The 23,074-nt window shown below is 38.2% G+C and overlaps 1 protein-coding gene across 1 annotated transcript in view; it reads right to left on the bottom strand.

Moving 5' to 3' along the window:
* Positions 1–23,074, bottom strand: part of ERCC8 (ERCC excision repair 8, CSA ubiquitin ligase complex subunit) — a 45,610-nt gene that overhangs the window by 11,910 nt on the left and 10,626 nt on the right. Inside the window, exons 2-8 of the mRNA XM_006258723.4 lie at positions 15,884–15,979; positions 15,597–15,698; positions 13,523–13,646; positions 11,785–11,866; positions 10,674–10,742; positions 8,789–8,855; positions 2,809–2,912 (exon numbers count right to left, since the gene is read on the bottom strand). Of these exons, the coding sequence (XP_006258785.1) occupies positions 2,809–2,912; positions 8,789–8,855; positions 10,674–10,742; positions 11,785–11,866; positions 13,523–13,646; positions 15,597–15,698; positions 15,884–15,979 (644 nt within the window). The remainder of the gene's footprint in view (positions 1–2,808; positions 2,913–8,788; positions 8,856–10,673; positions 10,743–11,784; positions 11,867–13,522; positions 13,647–15,596; positions 15,699–15,883; positions 15,980–23,074) is intronic.

Here is a 23,074-nt window from a genome sequence, read left to right as displayed (position 1 = left end):
ACAAATATTTCAGGAAATCCTTCAAGAGGAAGTCCCCCAAATATGTTCCTCATTTTTGAAGGTCATTTTAAAGTACTTTGGTTGTACATATCTCACTATCCCTCACCATCCCCTCACTATCTTGAGCACTTCAAAGGCATTTGGAGTTCTTCCAATAGCATATTTGTCCATGGCCTAAATCCTCTGCACATTTATTATGAACTTTTCTGATCTGCTTGGAGCTTCAATTTCTCTTTCAGCGTAATCTGCACTGCAGCACACACTGAAAACATACCTAAAGTAGTTCTAAACTAGCAAGCCTTAGGCACCATATGCAGTCAAATCATAGCTGCGCACACCTCCACTGAAGCTAATTTTCCCAGAACAAGCTAAAGTACTGGTATATCTACACTGCACCTGCAAGTGTGCAATGCAACCATCCACTTGATGAATGCTGCTTTACCTGCTCTACAGAGTTATTTTAATTAATTAACAAGATAAATTTATTTTATAGTTGCCTTTGTATTGCTCTTTGTACTGGCATTAATCCATGTTTAAGACAACATTAAAAGAAGTCCACTTGTTCATAACCAAAAATTGCAAGCTAGATTACAAAGAAACTCTTTTTCTCTTTCTATTCTTGCTATTCTACTGTCTACTTGAACTGGAATTATATTTTTACTTCTCAAAAACATACATGACACTTTTATGCACCATAGAATAAGCTACTGCATCAAGTTAAAGCACTGCCTGTAAAACAGATACTCCATGTTGTTAAGTATATACATCTACCACATCTATTTTTCTGAGTAAGACTTTGATTCCACAAAGACTTCTGCATGTGTTTACACCCTGTGGTTAGTCACACTGATGGGACAACTCAGGGCTAGCACTAAGTATGAAACTTTGTTTTCCAGATCAGAGCCCAAAAACAAGATTCCTATTTCGTATGTGGTGATCCATATTTTTAAATAAAAATACCTTTCCCCTTTTCATTAGATTCACTCAGATCTAACTTTTAAATTTCCCTGCTAAAATTAAAAAAATATGGTCCAGAATTAAATCTAAATTAATTTTTGAGCTAAAACTTGAAGCAGTGTTGTTCCATTACTTTTGTTTGCTTCCCAAATGCAGAAAATGCATGCAAGTAGATTCATATAGAATCTTAATATTATTGTTAAACATGTCCCATGTAAAGCATTTTGAGTCTTATGATTTGCACTGCTTGTTAGCATTAGCGTGATAACATTATTATTATTATGCAAAGTTAAGACTTAGCATATAACTTTTAAAATATGTCTAATGCCTTTCTCTATACTGAACAAGAAAAGTAAGACATATATTAGAGGGTTCCTTAATCTATAAAACAAAACAGCATAAAGTTCAGATGCTAAATTTTGAACCTATAATATATACTGGAAATAGAATTTTTTTAAATCATTAAAAATATTTAACCACTGGAACAACTTACAAAAGACCAAGTGAAATCTCCATTGTATGAAATTAAGTTAAAACAGAGTAAAATCCTGACTCTACTAAAATCAATGGCAAAATTCTTACTGACAACAAGATTTTACTCAGCAAGTTGTTTTAAGTATATATCTACAAAGAAAAATTAGCAAGGCAGGCAATGGTCCCTCAAACATGGCCTGTTTCCATAACTAGAATAATGTTCCTGCATTTATATAGTGCTGGTAGTCAGCTAACTAGCACTAGGGCTAGGGACAGAAGTTACACATAAACCTGTTTAAGTGATCAGAATTTGGTTACATCTGTAACAGAACAGATGCTCAGTGCACATAAACCAATTTTAAAATGACTGAAACTGGTTTAGGATAAACCTGGTTGAATGTACAGACTTAACCAATTTGGGTTAAACCAGTTTATGAAACTTCTATTCCACACCCCTTCCTGGTTCAAGTTAAATCACAGTCCCCCAACATGCTTTGCAGCCCTGGGCTAGGTTGTGCTGTCTGCTCTAGCAGAAAAGGGATGGCTCCGTCCCGCTGCTCCCTAGCTGAAGCAGTGAGGGCTGGCTGACAAGAGGGTTGGGGGTGGGGGAAGGGACAATCTGCGGGGGAGGGGGGAAATATTCGGGACTGCCCTGCGCCTCCCTGGCAAACTCTGGCTGGGGCCTGGGACCAGGGAGGGGGGTTAAACACCCCTTCCCCTGCCCAAACTTACTGCTGGCTGTGGCCTACAAATCCCAGAAGCACCTGGAAGCAGGAAGAAGTGATAAGCAACCCTGTAGAGTCCTACTGCTGTGATGCTGGACTACAAAATCCCAGAGGAATCACAGCAGGAAGAGGAAGCAAACACATAGACCATCCTGGCTACATGCCAGAGAGCTGTGCTCTAGTGTTCCCTGGCTTCTGGCATGAGGCACTGTAGGCATGTGGCTACATTTCTTGAATGTAAATGTATGTTCACTTGTGTCTCAATTTAATCTCTGCAGTTTAGACTAACCTGTAAAGACTGAATCAATTCAGCCTTGGGCTTTTTGACTATCTGTATGTAGCCCTGGAGACAGCATCAATTAGGCTGCCCACACTAGCAGCCCATGTGATGCAAGGTGGTATTTGAGGATACAGCTGCCTGGCACGGTAACTCTGCCATGTAGATGTGGCTTAAAACACATGCACAAGTTTCTGGAGTAAATACATAAGCTACTGGGTGAGATCCCTTGGCCTGCAATGTGAAGGAACTTAGATTAATTGACTGTAATGGTCCCACCCAGTCTTAAGATCTCTGAACGTGTGAAACTGAAGAATATTTTAAAACAAACATACCACCACTGCAACGATTGTTTATAAACGTATTATTTATTACCAGCTTCAGAAGATGCTTTGGATTTTTCACCATTGTGTTGATCAAGAGTAAACAGACATCCAGATGCTCTCCTCACATCCCATAGTTTTACTCGACTGTCAGCACTGAAAAAAAAGATGCACTGATTTATGGAGTAGAGAAATTGCCCCTGCTTATGCCTGCCTCTTGCTTGCTCTTTCTGTTATGGATCTAGCTTTTGCAGTCATTTTGACCCAGAATCTACCCTGACTGTACCCCCTGTGCAATCACATTCAAGTCAACTTGATTTTACAAGTGGATATCAAGATAAACTTTAAGCTTTGATTTGAATAAATTCACTGGTATATTATGGCTTGTGTACTACTGCCTTTGCAGCATCTGTTCAACATTCAGTGTTAGCAGGGAAAAGTACTGTGGAAAAGCTGTAGAAAATTCTTTCCAGTTTACATAGTTTAATTTTATTCACTTTAATGCTATTAAGTTTTAGTTACAGGGATATCTTTTTTCTTTGTTGTGAAACACTTATCAGCACTTTTATAATCCTTTCTGCTACGGTTATTCAAACATTGTCTGAGCAACGTGCAACAAGCAGCAGTTTTTCCTTTTGCCTAATGAATCAGTAATCTCAGCTATTCCATACAAAGTTTTCTCTTCAAAAACAAGTGGATTAACAAAAACAGCGCACTTTTGCATTCAGGTAAGAACTTTAAAAGGGACTCCTATTAAGGACGAGACCTCCAAATTCTATGCATCTTATGTTTCATATAATCTATCAAATTAAAACTAGCTAATACGGAGTAGGGACGTATTATGAAAGACTATGTGTGTTAAGTGTTTGGTGTACCTATATTACACCATAGTGAGCACTCACAGTAGGCCACTTGTGCCAGAACGATGCAGACCTAAGATGCCCCAGCTTGGCTTTCATTTTCTACAGGCACCCTTCTACTGGATTTCAGATTAATGTGGCTAACTCTACTTTCTGATGGGTAACTGTGACCATGCAGGTACCATATATCACTTATTCCACAGCAAATGCCAAACCCTTGCTGATTGTCTGTCTAGTCATGCTCTTATATGATACATATTTATGTTCATATATGGTATACTTGACTTCATTCCCTCCCTCTTTTGCACAAATATAGACATTTACCACATACAAAGAAATGAAAAAAGTCCTACATTCCTGAAAGAATAAAATACAGAATAAGGAACATTCACTAGACTAGAGATCAGGTTTGAGGCCTGGCTTCTTCTGTGTTCACGTAGATAGGCTATATATCAAAGCTGCAAACATCGGTCTCTCTCAGGATTTCTATTATTTTCCAAATAATATCCAGTCATAACACTGGAGTAGAGGGACACAATAGAGAATAATTGTATGTGATCCCAAAGAAGCCAGTATTGCGGTGGAAAGGGATGATTTTTTTTAACAGAAGAGTTAAGCAAAGGCTTCTGAATAATACCACATACAATGCAGTTATATCATTGACAATTCAGCTTTCAAGTTAGTTAAGGCACACACTTCGTGAAAGAAAATCAATGCTTTCAACATCCGGATGTCTATAATTTGTGATAAAAAAAAATCAACATACAGGAACCTGTAACTCCCAGAGATTTCAGATATATTGACTTATATTGAAGGGTAGAAAACTACAGGTATCCCAGCAAATAAAAATCTTTTCAACAAGGTGCTCTGCCTGCTTCTCCACAAATCCAAAACAATTTGGTTAAGCATACTAATTGCTTCCAGGACTGGTTATATATCAGTAAATCTGAACCATTTCGCTGGGAACTGCAATCTGGGTGTTCTGCTTGGAGCGTGCATCTATCTGAAATTAGCTGTATTTATTATTTTTGTATCTGAACATCTTGTAGGATTTCAGGTGTTATTTACCTCTAGGTTTCTTTCCATTTCTTTAACTCTACTGTTAGTAACTGAAGCACTGACGATTAGTTCCTTCTAGGTTTGCCATCACACAATGTGGTTACTTAAGAAAAACCTTACTTAAACAGATGTTGCTTGGAACTTTCTGGAGGCCTGAATTTCAGGCAGGGCTAGCCTAATTTCCTGTGGAAGCATATTCTGTAACCAAACACATTCTAAAATATGTATTTTTAACATGGCTGCCCTATCTTAAACCTGTTGAAACATGGATCCACTTTGTCCTCACTGAGCCTGGCACTAAAACAGGTGAAGTGGATACTGGCAGTGACTAGGATGCTATAAATAGCTGATTGTTAAATTCAGAGAACAGCCACAACCATAAATCCGATTGACAGCAGAAGTGGTAAGCAGCAGTAGTCCAGTATTTTTATACCTGCTTATCTACCAGCATCATTCAGTGACAAGCTCTTTGATACAGGGATGGTCCTTACTAGCATAATGTGAAGTCCCATTTATTTCTTAATAATTAACAATAATAAAGGGGCAATACTTCGTTTAAACTTTTAAAATTAAAGTATTAAGGAACTCTACTCATTTGGAAGGTTGCTAAACCAAAGTGAAGGATACTATAAGAAAATACTGTAGGATTTGCTGTACTTACTGACAAAAACAATACTATCAACTTCCTCCAGAGCTAGAAATGTAGTAAGTTCGTAGGAGTGCTACTGTGATCAAAATCTCCTGCTTTTGGACATTTGTATTCATAGCACATTTAGAATATTTCAGCCTCAAATCTCTGTCACCCCCATCATGTCTTTGGTTCTCTTCATGATTATAAAAATAACGATTATGTTTCTTAAGACTTGCCTTTAGAAACTTCTCTCTGAGCACAATCTGTAGGATCCAGCAACAGCACAAATGGAAAACAGCCCCCCACATTCAAGATATTCAAAACAGGAACATCACTGCCTTCTAAGATTCTTTTCTAGAGGAACGGCTGTGATTCATTATTTCAATAGAAGCCATAGAGTGAATGACAAGCTTGGACAACACCCAAGTTGGCTTTTCAAGATTGATATTAAAAGAACCCCAAAACCCCCAAATTTTGTAAGCGATGATATACAGCCACAATTGTTCTTTGCTTTTGGTAACAATAGGAATTTGCATTTGGAAAGTTAATTCAATTCTATGTAACGTCCTTGGAAAATTATTTACAGCCCTATTTATGCAGGCCTTGAATCACATATTTCTAAGGTCATGCCCTATCACTTAATTATTAAAGTTTTTCAGCAAATGGAAATTTTCTTACTCCTTTGTGTTTGGCATTTCTCTGGTGGTATCACACCAAAGAAATCTGGAGAGTTTATACTTCTTGCAAATTAAAATTTAATTTCCCCCCCCTATACAAGGGCCATATTACAATTACTGGGCAAACTGTACCTCTGTAACCCTTCCCCCTTGCCTCAGTCTTGTTCAATTCACCCTTCTCTCGGGGTATGCTCTGTTGTTCCCTCCTGGCAGCAATAAAGGAAAAGAACAATCAAACCTATTTCTTAATGCAAAGTTTAACTTATTTAGAACAAAGAATCTCACAAAAGGCATGTTTAAAACGTAATAAATCAGTTTACAGACATCTTCGATATGTTAATTTTGGAAGGTCTTTATAAACTGTTCTTCAGATGCTCTAGGACAGAGGTTCCCAAACTTTTTCTGTTACATACCCCCTTTCAGATTTATCAACTAGCTGTGTACTCCTACCAACAAAAATTTTATATTTTAACACCTTAAATGCCAATTATTATAGTGAAAATTAAATCCACCATTACACAATTTCTCCCACGTACCCCTCAGAGATGTCTTGCATACTCCCAGGGATATGCATACCATAGCTTGGGAACCCTCACTTTAGGATATGCCTGTGCTGTGGGCAAAAGTATGACTGCACCTCATGCAAACATATCCTAGCTAGCTTTAAACTAGCTATTGCTAGTACTGATAACCATAGCCACAGCAATATACAACCCAGTACAGGCTGCAGAACCTGCCTCGGAACTTAGGTAAATGTTTGGCCAGACACTTTGTTTGGACTTCAGTGCTAATCTATTTATATTACATCAGTATAGAGAAAGGTGGCTAGCAGGGCTGTGCAAAATGGGCCCTATTTGATTCTGATTCGGATTCAGCCTGAATCAGGGACAGTGATTCAATCCATTGATTCGGATCACTGTCCCTGATCTGATTCAGCCAAATCTGAATCTGATGATTCGATGCTGATTCGGTAAATCAGCGATTCGGATGCAGGCACAGCTTTAAAAGTTTTTTCTACATACCTTGAGGTAGCAGCGCAGCTTGTGATCACTGCGGTGCTGGGGTGCATGAAGTGTCCCACAGCAGCATGGAGGGCTCTCAGATACCTGTATTATTCAGAAGCCTTTGCTTAACTATTCTGTTAAAAAAATCCTTCTTTTCCCCAGCAATACTGGCTTCTTTGGGATCACGTGGTAGAGGGGAATGTGAGAAGCTGTGCTGCATGTTGCCCCCAGCCATTCAGAAGCTGGACTACCCCATTATAAAGGATGTAATATTCTTAAATATGTGTATTTGAGCACATGGTTGTTCTTATTGTAATAATTTTAATTAATTTTAAAGTTCTATGCATATCATCTCTCTCTGATTTAAGCAGCAGTTGTAGAGATGCTAACAATAAATTAATTCATTAACAAAAATATTTGACGTCAAGGATGTTAGATTGTAAACTAGAACCTTCAGAGGACAAAGAGATCTGGTATTAAATGTGTTAGGAACATCTGCAGTTTCAGAAATTCCCTAAGGTTAATAACCTTACTGCAATTTTTTAGTGTCTTTGTCATTTAAAAGACAGGTCAGGAATATAGGCTAACAGGCCAGATCTGACAAGCAAAGCCACTTGATATGGCCCATGAAGCTGAAGGGCTCCACAGACAGACCATGCAGCAAGGAGCTGGGTTAGGGCCCAGCAGCAGGAAGATACTGATGTTTCAGAGCCGGCATGTAGGCCAGACAGTGCCCGGCAGCGTTGCTGATGTGCCACCAAAGTTGCCAGGTCTTCACCAAACTGGAACCGAGTTGTTCTGGCCCACACCTTGTTAAAGACTGCTACTTTAAAACTCTGAACGGCAAAGCTTTTCCTTACTAAAGCTAATGCTGGTGACATTAATTGGCTACACCTGCCAAAAAAAGCCGATAACGTTAATTTTCCATTTGTCAGTGCTGATCTGATATGCCATTGATCTATCAGTACGTCTCTAGAAATTTAGGTCATAACATGCAAAATGTAGTCCAGACAAGTAGCTGAGCCTACAGTTGAAAATGGAAGGACAAGGCAAACAAATTGCAAATCTCAGAAGCCATGAGGTAACACAAGGAGGTACAGTTCCATGTAAAACCAACTTAAATCAAAATGTCTCAAACAGGTTCAACAAATCAAAATATTTTGATTCAAGCTGAAGAGTTCTGAATGAAATATTTTGATATGATTTATCCTGAAGGAAAAAAATTAAAATTCCTGCAAAACTAAAGTATTCTTGTAAAAAATGTCTATTTTCGCAGAAACTGTATTTTCCATGGTAATAAAACATCTGGATATAAAACTCCTGAGCTGCTCAATTAAAAAACAAAAAGCACCTCCCCAAATTCAAAATCACATTTGAGATTATACAACTTTAAGATCAACTTTCTCACTCAAATCACACACTCAGGCAATGAAACAAATTAATTTTATCCAAAGTTCTGGAAAAGTACCAGACATGAACTAAAGAAGAAACCTGTCCAGTTCAACCCAAAAGTTCAAGCCTGCAAGTTAGACAAAACTAAAGAGCATCTTTTAGAATGAAAATGCCTAAGGAACACTAAGTGGGGATACCACTCCACTTACAGACAAGTTAAAGCACCATTTGAACAGCTCTACATTTCAAGCCTTTTCCATCCAGGATCTACAATATAATGGCTACAACAAATACTAATGCAAACTTTGATTCCCAAACCCACTGCATGAATACATTTATTCTGTTTAGAAAATCTATTTAAAATATTTTCTTTAATATTGCCCATCAATATTAAAGGAATGATTTTTACCTTGCAGTTGCCAACACATGTTCATAACGTGGGGACCAAGATACCGCTAGCACTTCCTGTCTGTGACCTAAAAATATGATCATTTGAGAAAGCTTAAAAAGCTTAGTACTACTTACTGATAAACAACTTTTTTGATCTAAATAACTAACATGTAGAAAGACAAACCCCTCTCCATGTTCCTCTAATAATTCATGAAGTGCTTATATTACAATATTGATTTGGTGAATGCAACAAATTTATTTTCTATTTTGAATTATGGACAGTTTCCCGTTTTTTCCTGTAGCTTCTGTGGGAATCACCTGAAAACGATATGCAGAATGCCAGTTGTAGTTTTCTACACTTCACTAACAAATATGAGCTTATAATTCTTCACTTGCAACCAAAGACTTGCACTGATAAAGCCACTAGGATTGATCCGTTGCTATTAAGGTGCAGGATCACAATCTCAGGCTTCCCTTGTACAGGCAAGCCAAAAACCAGGGTCCCTAGAAACCTGGGACCAGTTTTAGACCTCAGTGCAGGCCCCGGCCAGAGCCAGTAATCAGCTGATGGTTGCCCAGGATCTGCCACACATTTTATTTAAGGTACCATACAAACCAGCTAATAAAATGTTCTATGTAGAACATAATATGCAGAACAATTTTGTTCTGGCTAATTTGCCATTTTATGGCACCTTAAGTTGGGTGTACCCCTGCCATTTTTGTTGTATTTAACATGTTAATTGCAGTGTAAGACAGAGGGGGCCTCACTCTATTTCAGTTAACTGTATAATTGGTGAAACAGTTTAGGAGCTCTGAACTGATCAGCCCGGTATAAGTCATAAACTATTCCAAACACATTAATGAGTCTTAATTAAGTGCAAAGAGCTTAGCATAGGTTTGTTTTCCTTATTAAGTGTATTTTACATTTTACACCGTTTTCAGGTGCATGAAAAGCCTTTACACAGTCCCAGGTCAATGCATTTAAATGGAGTATACTACACTTACAAACCATATTAGTGTCTGAACACTTCAAGGAGATGATTAGAGAAACTGTAAACAAATGGAAGCATCAAGTAACAAATATAGATATTGCTACTGTGCATCCAATAATAAATATTATTAAGGAAAAGTTGGTCAGATCATATGTATATTTTGCTACAGCTGTGTTGAGTCATTTCCCTTTTGGTGATCCAACATTATTTCCTTTAAAAATGTATTATAAAGGAAGTAACCTAATACATTTAAAATATCCAGGCAATTTAAAAAAAATAAATGCTAGAAGCTTTAATCCAAAGTATCCTATAGTATTTTATTCCAAGTAACTAGAGAAAGCAATTGTAGCAAGTTGTCAGGGAACAGACAACACTGACAAAGCCCTAAGCCTTTCACAAGTATAGAACTCTAAGACTTCCTCCATTAGGTAAATTGAAAAGGTTAGGTATTGTTCCCCTAATATCAAGTAATACCTTACTTTCCAAGGACAACCACAGAAGTCAGTCTTAAAGAAAAGCAGATCCACACAACAGCTCTAAAAGATACTTAGCTATAAATATTATGTATTTTTCAAAAAAGTAGCCCACACAGTGAATGTGCATGAACACTATCCCAAAACAATTTTAAAACAAATATTAATTCTACTGGATCAGGATTTAAGAAAGTGCTAGGTGAGGATTTATTATGAAAGTGCCAAAATAATTGATTTTAATTGATATTTGTGTTCTCTAATTTAGCAGCACTAGAATAATACACAGAAGAACCTTTTTCACTGTGTAATTTTTACAACTGGCACTAAATACATTGGTCATGTGTTTACAAAGAATACATTGTTTACAATGTCACTTTACACTGCTTCGTTTACTCAAAGTAGTTATTGTTTAACATTTATGGTTCAGATTGGAAAGTACCCTGCAGAATATGAGAACAGGATCCAGACTTCAAGTCACAGAGATGTACTTTAGGGCTTTTGGTACCAACTGCAACAAGAAAAACAAGGGGGCTTAAAACACCAACTTTTGAAACAAGACAAAAAGTCTAACAAATCTAAGAAAAAAAATGTGAGTGAAAATGCCAGCTTCATAACATTTCACACACATTTTGTCCAAGTAAATTGATATGTCATATGGATTTATAAATCAATTAAAAAAACACATTGCAACTACAATGCTTAAGTCTCTGTATGCTCACCTATTTAATTTTAACATTAAAAATATGATTAGAGGCTATAGAAAAAACAGCATACTTTTCATATTTAAGAATTACAAATACAATTTCATCTTTGAAGATTATTCAGTAGACAACAGTAAATTGAGCACCAGAAAATAATACATATTGTTCAAATCCAAGGGTGCCTATACACACATACTCTAGCATGTGTGTGGTGGGGGGGGGGGGGGGGGGGGGGGGGGGGGAATGTGTTTGAATTAGAGCATCTTTCAGGAGTTGCTCTAACTAAAATGCCACAGTGGCTCATGTATTCAATGTCCCATGTTCCAAAATGACCAGAGAGGCACTTTAACTAAAGCTTGTTCAATGAGCTTTAGTTAAAGTACCCTCACTGCCAGTTTGAAACACAGGACACTAAATACACAAGATGCTCCAGCACACTGGAGTGCTCTAAACAAGCAGACTTGATTAATCAGAATGCATTGGAGTACCTGTATAGACACCCCAAAGAAGTAAAACCAAAAAGGTAATTTCTGTGCAAACTGATTTGTGCATAACTAGGAACACTGGATCAGAACCATGCCAACTAGAACCATGCCAACTGTGAATTGTATGGTTTGCTCATTTCAGAACTGTAAAAGTACTACTCTTTTCATAAATAATATAAGTACAACTGAAAAGATATGATTTTTAAAGTACCTATTTTATGAAGGAAATTATTTGCTTGAAAAATAGGTAGAGCAATTACACAGAAAAACAGTCACAAAAAAGAAATGCTAATTTGAATGATCACTTGCTTTTTACTACAACCTAAAAATCAGTAAAAACTTAAAAAAAAAAATACATACACACCTGCTATCAAACAGTGCTTGGTAGCAATAGGAGACATGTGATGGCTATAAACCGTTCCTTCAAAATTAAATATATCTGCAGGCTGATAATTAAAAGACATTTATTTGTTAAGTCTGCACCTTCATAAAAATCATCTCTTCTTTAAAACTGGTTAAGTATTTTCCAAGTTAATGTGACAAGTTTACTTGTATCCTAACAATAACTCAATTGGGCTTAGTGCCCAATCACACAAACTTTATTTAGTGAAATATTCTTCTACCAGTACTATGCACCTAACAGTAGCAAGACTTGTAGGTGACATAGCAACAGGTATCTGGAAAAAGGTGTTTGATCAAAAGCATGAATGAAAACACTTTGAAGCAGTTACAAGTTAAATAACAAAGAAAGAAAAACTAGCAAGTAAGAAGGTGGGTATAGAGAAGAAAAGTAGCAATAATAATAGCAAAGGCAAATCTCTCAGTCTCTCTGCAAATATCAGAAAAAACAGGCTATCTTCCTCCTCCAAAAACACATGAAATAAAACCTCCCCCAACACCATAAACCAGAAGTAAACAATGTTTTGGGTATCAACAAGAGTGGAGGCAATAGTGAGGGGTTAAACTGGAATATCACATAGCTTTGAAGACTAGGAACTGGTCACATATTTTACACAGTGAGTCCCTGTATTCCATGTTATATAGGCTCTTGAAATGGATTCTGCATTACTCGTCACAGGCCTAAATATAAGCCATTAAAAGAATATAGCATGTGTTACATGTCCAAGTTAATGCTATTAAACTCAGAAGAAACCCTGACTTGAATTTTTGGACTTAGGCACTTCAATACATGTGCTTATGCTTGAGGTTTCTAAACAATTCATGTTTTAATGTTTTTTGGTATATGACAACTGTACTTTGGAGATTTTAACAATTACAGCTATTCAAATGTAGAGCTTAAAGCATTTAATGCTATGTATGATTTATTTTAGGAATTATCATATTTGTTTTCCCGTTTAAAAGATAGTCAGACAAAGTCCAAGTAAACACACTGATACAAGAAGACAAGGGATAAAGGTCAGATATCATCTATAAATGTCACGGCTACTTTTCAGTAGTTAAAAATCCTGTAATATGCAAACTTTAATAAAGTCCTAAGAAACTGCTTAGCATTTTTCCTATTATCATTTATCATTATTATATTTATGAATTTCTGAAAGACATCATCTGATGCAGTGCTTGTGACTATAAGGAACTGGATTCAATTCCATTTCCATATTCCTATTGCTTTATATATATGATACTCTCCCTCACAAGGGGTGTAATCCATCAAAGACAATGTTCATATTTTGTTTATAACAAAACTGATTCTAAAGTACATTTCAGGTGCTACACAACATAAAATAATGAAGTAATATCCTTCAATGTGTGTTCAGCAACCTCTAGGAAATAAGCTAGTCTCAGACAAGTTCTTGGAAGGCATCCATCAAGAACACCTAGCATTAGTAACTTTCCTCTGGATAGACAATGGAGAAAGGTCCAGGAATATAAAGTCACAAATACTTTGAAGTCTGAGGCACACAAGGAAGTCTAAAAATGGCTGAGCTACTGTTGCTGCTATGTGTTATTTATAAAGTTTTGAATCCTATCAACCTGCCATTTTCCATCTTTCTAAATGCTTAGTGCTGCTAAGTCTCACTAAGTTCAATAGGTATTGCAGGCCTTCTACATCCGAAAGGCCTATAAGTTACAAAAATACTTACTTGTAGTGTGTTTGTATCCCATATTTTCAGTGTTTTATCAAACGAGCTTGATGTGAACATGCCAGTATCATGAGGGTACCACTGAACTGTCTCTACGCTGAATCTGTGTACATCAGGATGGCTTCTATAATGCAGTAACAAAATTGCATGGATTAAGGTCAGTAGTAAATTTGCTTCAAAAATCATCAAGAACCAAAATTTCAACTACTTTAATATATATTTAAACCAGCATGTCTACATTTTCACAAGTGATTTGGGGGCCTTAATTTCTGAGTTATCAATTAAAATCACCTTAAAGATACTTGAGTTTGAGAAAGCATCCAGAATCTACCCTCTCAAAACAGGGCCACTTTAAGGTGTCTCAAGTTGGACACTGAAGTCACTATCACTCTTGAAAAGGTAGGCTTTGATCTTTTCTTTACAGCCCGACTTGACAAACAGTTGCAATCATAGTAAATCTCACTTGCTTAAAAAGGCATTACACAGTAGTTTTATATACACAAGTTTGAAGAATTTGGCCACTTAGTGATTATCTGCAGATGGTAATATTAAATAATATTATCTGTTCATAAAATCATCAAGCATTAACCAGCATGTAATTAAGAATAATCAAACTGTGCCCCTTTTACAGGATTGTACAACTACATCTCTACTAATAGCTGGAAACAAAATCCTTCAAAAAAAACCACCTCTCCCCACCTACACCCTCCAGACCCTCCTCCTAACAATTTGCATTAAGATGGGAGGGAAAGGAGAGAAATCAAAGTTTTATTAAGAATCTTAAATACAGATTATTTTCAGCTTCAGTAAGAAGTTTAATAGAAAAAGCTTCAATACTTCAACCACTGAAAATCACAAAAAATCATATAACATTAATATCCTAAGTGAAACAACAGACAGAACTGTCAGTTACAGCTTCATTTTTGCTATTATAAAGGTTCTCACAATCTAATAAAATAATATTACTTAGGCCAGTGTTTTCTAACTGGAGGCCTGCAAGCCACATCTAGCACCTGAGCGATTAACTCATGGTCCCCAGGGTCCCAGTTCAGGTTCTGTTCCTTCCATTGCTCTCCTGTTGCTGGCACTGGAGTCTCAAGGCTCCACTTCCTCCTCCAGCTATTGCTGCCTTCCCCCACCCCTAGTGATGGCATGGGGCAAGGCAGCACAGTCTATGGGGATGAGAAAGCCTACATTTGGAGACTTCAGGGGGACCTGAGGTGTGTGCTCTGCAGCATGGTGCATGCATTGTGTGTTGGGGGGGGCACATGTGATGCAGCATAGTATGGTGCTGTGGGAGAGGGGTTACATGGCCCAGAATACAGCCCACACACAAGTGGCCAAGGGGCTGTGGCCCCCCAGCCATTCAGAAGTTGGACAGCTTTGACAAAGCCATTCAGACATACTCACAAAAAATGGACCCAACACTAGGTCTGAGGGATTCTAAGACCCCAGCTACTGCCCCGGTGCCTGGCCATTGAAGCCCTCCAGCTCCACAGGCCAGATCTGGACCATGGACTAGATGCTGCCAATCCCAGTTGCTGAATGTCATCTTAACAAAGTTATGGATTTTCCACTCTACCTATCATTATTCAAGCATGCCTTTACCAAGTTCCATATTATTGTCTGCATATAACTAATTAGAGACCTAAAAATAGTTTGTCATCCCCACAATTTCACAAGTAACTTGCAGATCTATTTTAGATTCTTTTTAATTCCCCGAATAGTGATGTGTGGGTTATTTTCTTTTTGTCTAGAAACATAAAGCTGTACGCATAAATGGTTTCTTCAAAACCCAGTCAGGAATAGCCATCCCAGAATTATTTTCCTAGTTTTATTGACATAACATTGAAATTGATTAAAGTAAAAATACAAGAGAGACAGGCTGGCATCTGGGTTAGAACCATTTATCATACAACAGATCCTTACAGAGATACTCAGCATCTTCCCCACTGAGCTGCCCTCAAAAGACCATGAATTTGTATACATTTAATAAAAAGAAAGCTGCCACACACTGCCACCATAGTGTTGGTATGATAAAATAATTTTATATGGAGTTTTAAAAGGTACGTACCTGCCCACAGAACAAACTGCTTTACATGTATAACAAGGTTTTTTGCTGAAGTTTTCAAGGTCGTAAAGTATAACAACACCATCTGATCCACCTGATAACATGCTAGAAAAACAAATACACATGTTGAGATATCCTATTATCTCAATCTTCAAGTAATTGAAGGTTCATATCCTGCAGGGAAATATTTCCATAATTATACAGCTTTATAATAGATAGCAAAAATTTAACAGCAAAATATTTAAGTGTAATTGATTAATGTAATCTGATAACAAGATAAATACACTTACTATCTTCCCTCAACAGGCTCAATATCAAGGGTATTAATACCACTCCCATGGATTCTTTCCACATCTCTGTCTTTATTTAACTCCAAACTTAGCACCCTTCAAGAAAAATGGAAAAATATTAGCATCAAGAATCATAAAGTTACTGAATGTTAAAGGTTTTAGCTCAAAAAGGTCAAATTTTGGCATCTCATATAACTCTCAGTACAGTAATTTAATCCCCTTTATATTTTGTCAAAGAAGTTTTGCAGACCTAACATGCTATACCTAAAATAAGAAACATGAGGCTGGCTAAAATACCACACTGTACATTATCTGCACAGTGAGCAGAAAATGCATCTGAAGTATACTTACACGAGCTACAAAACTGTATTTAGTAGTTTATGAAAACAAATGTATTAAGTGTAAGAAAGCAAAAAGGAAACTTGTATTCTTTAAGGTCTACAATTAATATTCAGAAATCAGTTAGACACTCCTTATACTTAAACACCATCGTTTTGTAGCTTAAAGAACTGAGGACATCTAGTGGACAAACCGACTTACTGGAAATTAAAATATCATTTCTGTTGTACAGAATGAAAATAAAGCACCAAAGGTCTGGGTAACCAGACCAAAAAATATCCAGATGCTTACAGGAAAAAAAAAAAAAATCAGCCATTAAAATGTAAGAAATGTTCAATATCTTGCATATGAGATTTGTTCTTCATGCCCAACATGAAGGACTATACAAATCCATTAATTTTTTATAAAAAAACCCATAAATCAATTTGCTGTTTTTAACTGGTAAAACATCTACAATTTTCTCTCAACAGCTGAGGAAAAAGAGTGCCTCAGATGGCACAGCACTGAGTTTCAGCATAAAATCCAAGAGGGCCTCTATACATGCTGATAAAACAGCACAAAAATTTACACATTCAGAAAAAATATAAATAGTCATTTGAAAGCACATATGGCAAATAACACTTAAAAAACCTGTGTGTTTTCTAGTTGTGGATTTATTATAGTGACATAAATCCTTTCACATTTTATTGATATTTTCTTAGCACTGAAATATTAAACTAGTTGTATAGCTTTGAACAAGAGAAGGGTGATAAATAATTAGGAGTACTTATTCCAGTTACTTGATTTTTATAAACTATAATTTATTCTAGTTCTAAAAATATGATAAGACCCAAAACCCAGTCATAGCAGCAGAGACTTGCTACCACGTTATATGACGAACCTACTGAGCAATCCAATTTGTCAACGTAAGTACAGTAAAAGCACAACTTGTATATACAAAGTCTAAGTCCAGTATTATAAGGCAGGGTGGACTGATTTAAATGAAGGCAGTTTAAATCATGATTTAAATCAATGATTAAATCACCAAAAAAACCCTGATTTAAATGACTGATTTAAAACACGTTTCCCACTGATACTTCTTCACATATTTCTTAAACAATGGTGCAAATCTGATCACTAAAACACAGTAATTTACAACTCAATACAGCATTTTACATCTGTCCTTAAACTTTTTTTTAAATTTTCATATTTTATTAACTCTAACAGACAAGTCATCACAACACTAAACATACGCTGTCCTTAAAACTTCTACAACTAGATCTCATCTTCCCCACTCCTACTATCATTTTTATTCGTAGACTGAAACAGAAATACGAGTTTTCCTGCTTTTTTCAAATCCCAGTCTATTTCTTAGCTTTGAATGAATAATACCAAATGATGAAAATATTCTCTCTGGGCCTGCAGAGGAAGCTACTGCTGTGAAAAGTTGGCTTAGCAACTGAAGGAACTCCTTTTCAAGGTGCCTGGCTAATGATTTCCATCAATTCAGGGGACTTTGTTCAAAACATCATCAGTAAACATGTTCTGTTTAAATGGCTCCCCTCCAGCCCTGAAATTTATTATGACTGGCATAACTGAGGAGTGATTTTGAGATACACATGCCATGGCAGCATCATCTTCTTCACAAGTTAGGCATCTACCTTTATATCTGGGATTGAGAATGTTCGCAAGAAAATGATGTGGGGTTAATGCTTGATCCCTTTGCTGCTTTATTGCCTGCAGGTTAACTTTCTGGTTAGGTATTCCTTTCTTCAATGTCTCTTGAAGCGCCTTCCAAATTTCAACAGCATTAGCAATGCAGCAACAATCTCTCTGAAGTTTGTTTAAGGCTATGGATATAAGCTTCAGTATACTGAGCATATCCTCTACATTCCTCTTTAATTCAATGTTAGATATTTTGGACGAGATGCTTCCATCCATTTTATCCTAGTTTTTTTCACAAATTGTTATGAGAATAGGCCAGTTCTTAATCAGTTGTTCAAAACAATCAACCACAGAATTCTATCTAACATCTTGAGGGAGAATTAGTTTGGATCCTCCTGCTTGCTTCAGTCAAGCTGAAGCAAAATGGTTGTTATGGAAGTATTTTGCAATGTCAACATTTTCTTTTATTCCTGAAGAACTACTTCAGTCTTTGGCTAAAAGATGCGTTCAATGGGCACTGCAGGCACACGTTATTAAAGAGCATCCTTCCATTCTTCTATGTATCTTCTCATCTTTGCCACGTTTGCAGCATTGTCTGTGACAAAACTGTGCACGTGACAGTTGAAATTTTGCTCAGTTTATTACAACTTTCACTGCCACTTTTAAGTATTCTGCTGTGTGGGCATTTCCTGATGTATCTATTGTTTCTGAAAGATATGCAACCCCATATTCTGTTGTCACACAGGCACATATTACTGGATCATTGTGTACATTGCTCCACCCATGAAGGCTTAAACTGGCAAATTTCCTCTCAGTATTTCTTGCACACTGTTCAAGTTTCTTCTCATACACTATCTATCAACCTTCCACCAATGTCTGCCCTACCAGGTGGTGTGTAGCCTGATCGTAAGGACTCAACCATGTCAATGAAGTATTTATTGTTAACAATGCAAAAAGGAGAATTTGTGGCATAGATGAACCAAGCAATCTTTTCATCTATGGGGTCTTGTTGGTATTTGCTGGTCCTTACTACAAACCCATCCACGGTGGTGGTTTTACTGGATGATTGAAATCTTTTGCTTGCTACTGATACTTTTTTGTCTGAAATGTGTTTAGCTGCAGCAATGCTGCTAAAAGTACCAACGGATGACTCTGAAGTTGTTGCAGATAGACAGTCAGTCTCTTATGCTTAAATGGGATCCTCAAACAAAAACAGTTTTTGAATAATCATTCTTCTCACTCTATTATTCAGTTAATCATTTATATTTTTTTCAGCAAGGATGAAGATCTGATTCCAAATTACCAAAAAAGCTAAGACTGACTGCACATAGAGTGCACTTAATTTTGGACTAAGCCCCATTGAACTCACTGGCTCCTGTTTTTACAGAAAACAAGTATAGGATGGGGTTCCCTTGGAAAAGTTGAGTTATGCTGAAGTAAAATAGGGAATAGACTTATGGCATCACCATTATGGTCTGGGGCCATGATGTTCCAAACTAAGGGGCATGTATTATGTATTGTAAAATAAGAAAATGACACCCAGTGGCAACTGGCAACTCTAGATTTCTCTTACTGCAGCTTTCTGTACCGTAAACTTGGGTGATAGATTCTAAACCTAGTTAACTAATTAAACAAGCCATAAGGATTGGCTAAGCTAAACTTTTTTTTCTAGCAACATCCAACATAGCAAACAGCTTGGGAATTTACTTATTAAATCACACTTATACTAAAAGGCATAGAGTCTTGAATAATAATACATTGCAAAGTGAATTATTTAGTTTACTAACCAGCTGATCCACATTGTTCTTCAGACATGTCCACATCTTCAACCACATCATTTTCTTGCAATAAGCAGTTTTCATTATGATGTTTCATTCTTGCAACTAGGCCTTGCATATCCTTCTTGCACTGCTGACACTTGACACGTTTTCCTTTTTTATCCAGGGAAGTAATTTCTTCAAAATATTCTCAGATAAGGTTTCTCTTACGCCTAGAAGCCATGATAGTTTTTCTGTGGCAAATGTGTTGGGAAATATAGGAAGCTGTGTGTTTGTACTACTGAATAATGTCTCCCCGTTTTCTTTCCAGTCCACTCCACTGTTGCTTTCTACTCTGCCTCCGTCCTTTCCTATATTGTTGCTCTGTCTTTAAGATAGTGTCTTAACTAACTCCTCTGCCTTGCTTGGCCCAGCTCTGCCACCACCTAAGCACAGAACAGCAATCTTATCTAGCCTGTCTTTGCACAAGTGACTTTAGTCTGCTGAGAAACAGAAACTGAAAGCCCAGAACTTTCAAGAGGCAAGAGCTGGTAGTTAGACTGAACAGACTTGAGCCATTTTCAAGAGATGAAACACTTAAATGAATGTCCATGTTTGATTGGTAGGTAACTCAATATGTGCGAGTGTGACAGAGCCATTAATTCATGTTTATGAGACTGTAAGTATAGGTTCAGCATGTTTGTGATGAGATTTAATTGTAACTGTTATTTTTTAAACAAGAGAGAAATTTAGTATTTTATTGATGATTAAAAAAAATAATCCAATTTAAATTAAAAAAAATCATTGATTTTTATTCACCCTGTTATAAGGAGTTGAGTGCTTCCTGCAACTGAACTCGCTGACAAATGGGAGTGCCAGGCACTTTCCAGAGCAAGATACCTAGAATACAAGTAACAAGAACATTTAACACCCCTTCTCAGGCCAAAGGCTACTTATATTTCTGGGCAATCCAGAAATTAATTTAGCACTCTTAATGAAGGAGAAGCCACCCTACACTTACTGTGGAACATGCATGCAGGCAATGATGGCAGAGCAGCTGCCACGCTGGAAGTCTACAGCCCGGTGATAACCTGTTCATTTGCCTGTGTTTCATAGATTTCATAGACATTAGGGCTGGAAGGGACCTCAGAAGATCATCGAGTCCAGCCCCTGCCACAGGAGCAGAAAGTTAGCTGGGGTCACAGGATCCCAGCAAGATAAATGTCCAATTGACTCTTAAAGGAATCCAGAGTAGGTGCTTGCACCACCTCAGGCAGCAGTTGGTTCCAGGTCTTGGGGGCTTGGACTGTAAAGAAGTCCTTCCTTATGTCCAGCATGAAATGGTCTTGGAGAAGTTTGTGATCGTTTGACCTTGTCATCCCATGGGGCACTCTGGTGAACAAACATTCCTCCAGATCCTGATGTATACCCCTTATATACTTATAGGCAACCAACACGTCCCCCCTGAGCCTGCGCTTTTCCAAGCTGAAGAATCATAGAAGTAGGGTCGGAAGGGACCTTGTAGATCTTCAAGTCCAACCCCCTCCCTGGGCAGGAGGAAAACTGGGCTCAAATGACCCCAGCCAGGTAGGCATCAAGCCTCTTCTTAAAGACCCCCAGGGTAGGAGCCACTTCCCTTGGAAGTTGGTTCCAGATCCTAGCCGCCCTAACTATGAAGTAGTTCCTACAGCTGTCTAATCTGAACCTACTCTCCAACAACTTGTGCCCGTTATTCCTGGTTATCCTGGGGGGTGCTAGCGTAGCAGAAAGCCCCCTTTTCCTCTAATGTAGCAGAAAGCCCCCTTTTCCTCTTGCCTGCATTTGCTCTCCCCTCTTTGGATATGTTTCTCTTTTTCTACCTTTTCTTCCTTCCTCTCTCTCTCACTTTTGAGATAAGGAATTGTATTTTAAAATTTGTATGTGTGCATTTTATATCTCCCCTTGTAGTTTGGTATTTTTATCTATTTGTGTGCCATGGCATTTGTAGCTTATATTTTATACTCCTCACCTTTCAACTTTCAACTAAATGTGTTTTAGTAAGTTATACATTGTAACATTGTTAACAAAGGCAGGAATCAAACTGCCCTTCCCTGTATCAGGCTGGCCTCTGAAAGAGTGAGTGAATCAGTGATTGAATGGGTAACATGGAAGCAGGCAGCAATTATCACCTGGAAGCTGAACTCAATAGAAGACAGTGTAACAACCCGGAAATCTCTATACCTCACTGATCAAGGGCTAAAAGCCCTGGCCTGACTTAATCAACACCAGAGACCAACTTTTGGGCTGAATATCTCCAGATCGACCACTCCCAGAGCCCTATTCTAAATTCATCAACGGACTCCCAAACCTGCACGTACATGCGGACGACCCCTGGGGCTGACAGATGCTGTCCAGTAGCCACCGAGGGGGGGGGGAGGGGGGGAAGTCCCACGAGGGTCAATGACCCCTGGATTGGGCAAACCAGAAAACTGGGGAGTCACCAAAGTCTGCCAAGGACAGATAAAAGGCAGTGAAAAGTGACCCTCAGTGGCGCCCTCTTGATCTCCAACTCGACCAGACCAGTCCAGCCAGAAGGACCAGCCGGCGACCCCCTTCTGGAAGATAACACCACACTGAAAGAAGCCTCAACGACAGACTCCAGCGCTTGTAGGATAGGTATACCTGACTCTGTAGCCTGCTACTGTGTGTGTGTATGTGTGTGCATGTATGCATGCATGTGTGTGTGGGGACCAGCCCCAAGGTTTATGATTACAGTGTTTCAATCCGCTTAATAAACTAGAATTTTAAGGATCCCGAGTTGGACATTTGTAACTGTTCAACACTAGGGGAAACAAGGTCTCCCCCAAACTCTTCTGGTCCCCCCTAGTGAGTTTATAGACGGTCACCAGGTCCCCCCTCAGCCTTCTCTTGTGGAGGTTGAACAGGTTCAGGTCCTGTAGCATCTCGGTGTAGGGTCTGCCCTGCTATCCCCGGATCCTGTGGGTGGCCCTCCTCTGGACCCTCTCAATGTTGTCCACATCCCTCTTGAAGCGGGGTGCCCAGAACTGGACACAGTACTCCAGCTGTGGCCTGACCAGTATCGCGTAGAGGGGGAGGATCACCTCCTTGGCCCTGCTTGAGATGCACCTGTGGATGCACGATAGGGTCCGGTTGGCCCTGCTGACCGTGACCTCGCACTGTCGGCCCATGTTCATCTTGGAGTCAATAATGACTCCAAGATCACTTTCAGCCTCCATGCTCTCAAGAAGGGAGTTTCCCATCTTATAAGTGGGCTGCCGGTTACTACTGCCCAAGTTCAGCACCCTGCACTTGTCAGTATAGAAACCCATCCTGTTTTTGTCAGCCCACCCCTGCAACCTATCCAGGTCTTTCTGCAGTCTTTCCCTCCCTACTAGTGTGCCCACCTCACCCCAGATTTTGGTATCATCAGCGAATTTGAACAGGTTGCTTT

This window comes from Alligator mississippiensis, chromosome 3 (genome assembly GCF_030867095.1).
Source record: "Alligator mississippiensis isolate rAllMis1 chromosome 3, rAllMis1, whole genome shotgun sequence".
Taxonomy (NCBI): domain Eukaryota; kingdom Metazoa; phylum Chordata; order Crocodylia; family Alligatoridae; genus Alligator; species Alligator mississippiensis.
The sequence above is the reverse complement of the archived record's forward strand: the minus strand, read 5'-3'. Positions and strand labels throughout refer to the sequence as shown.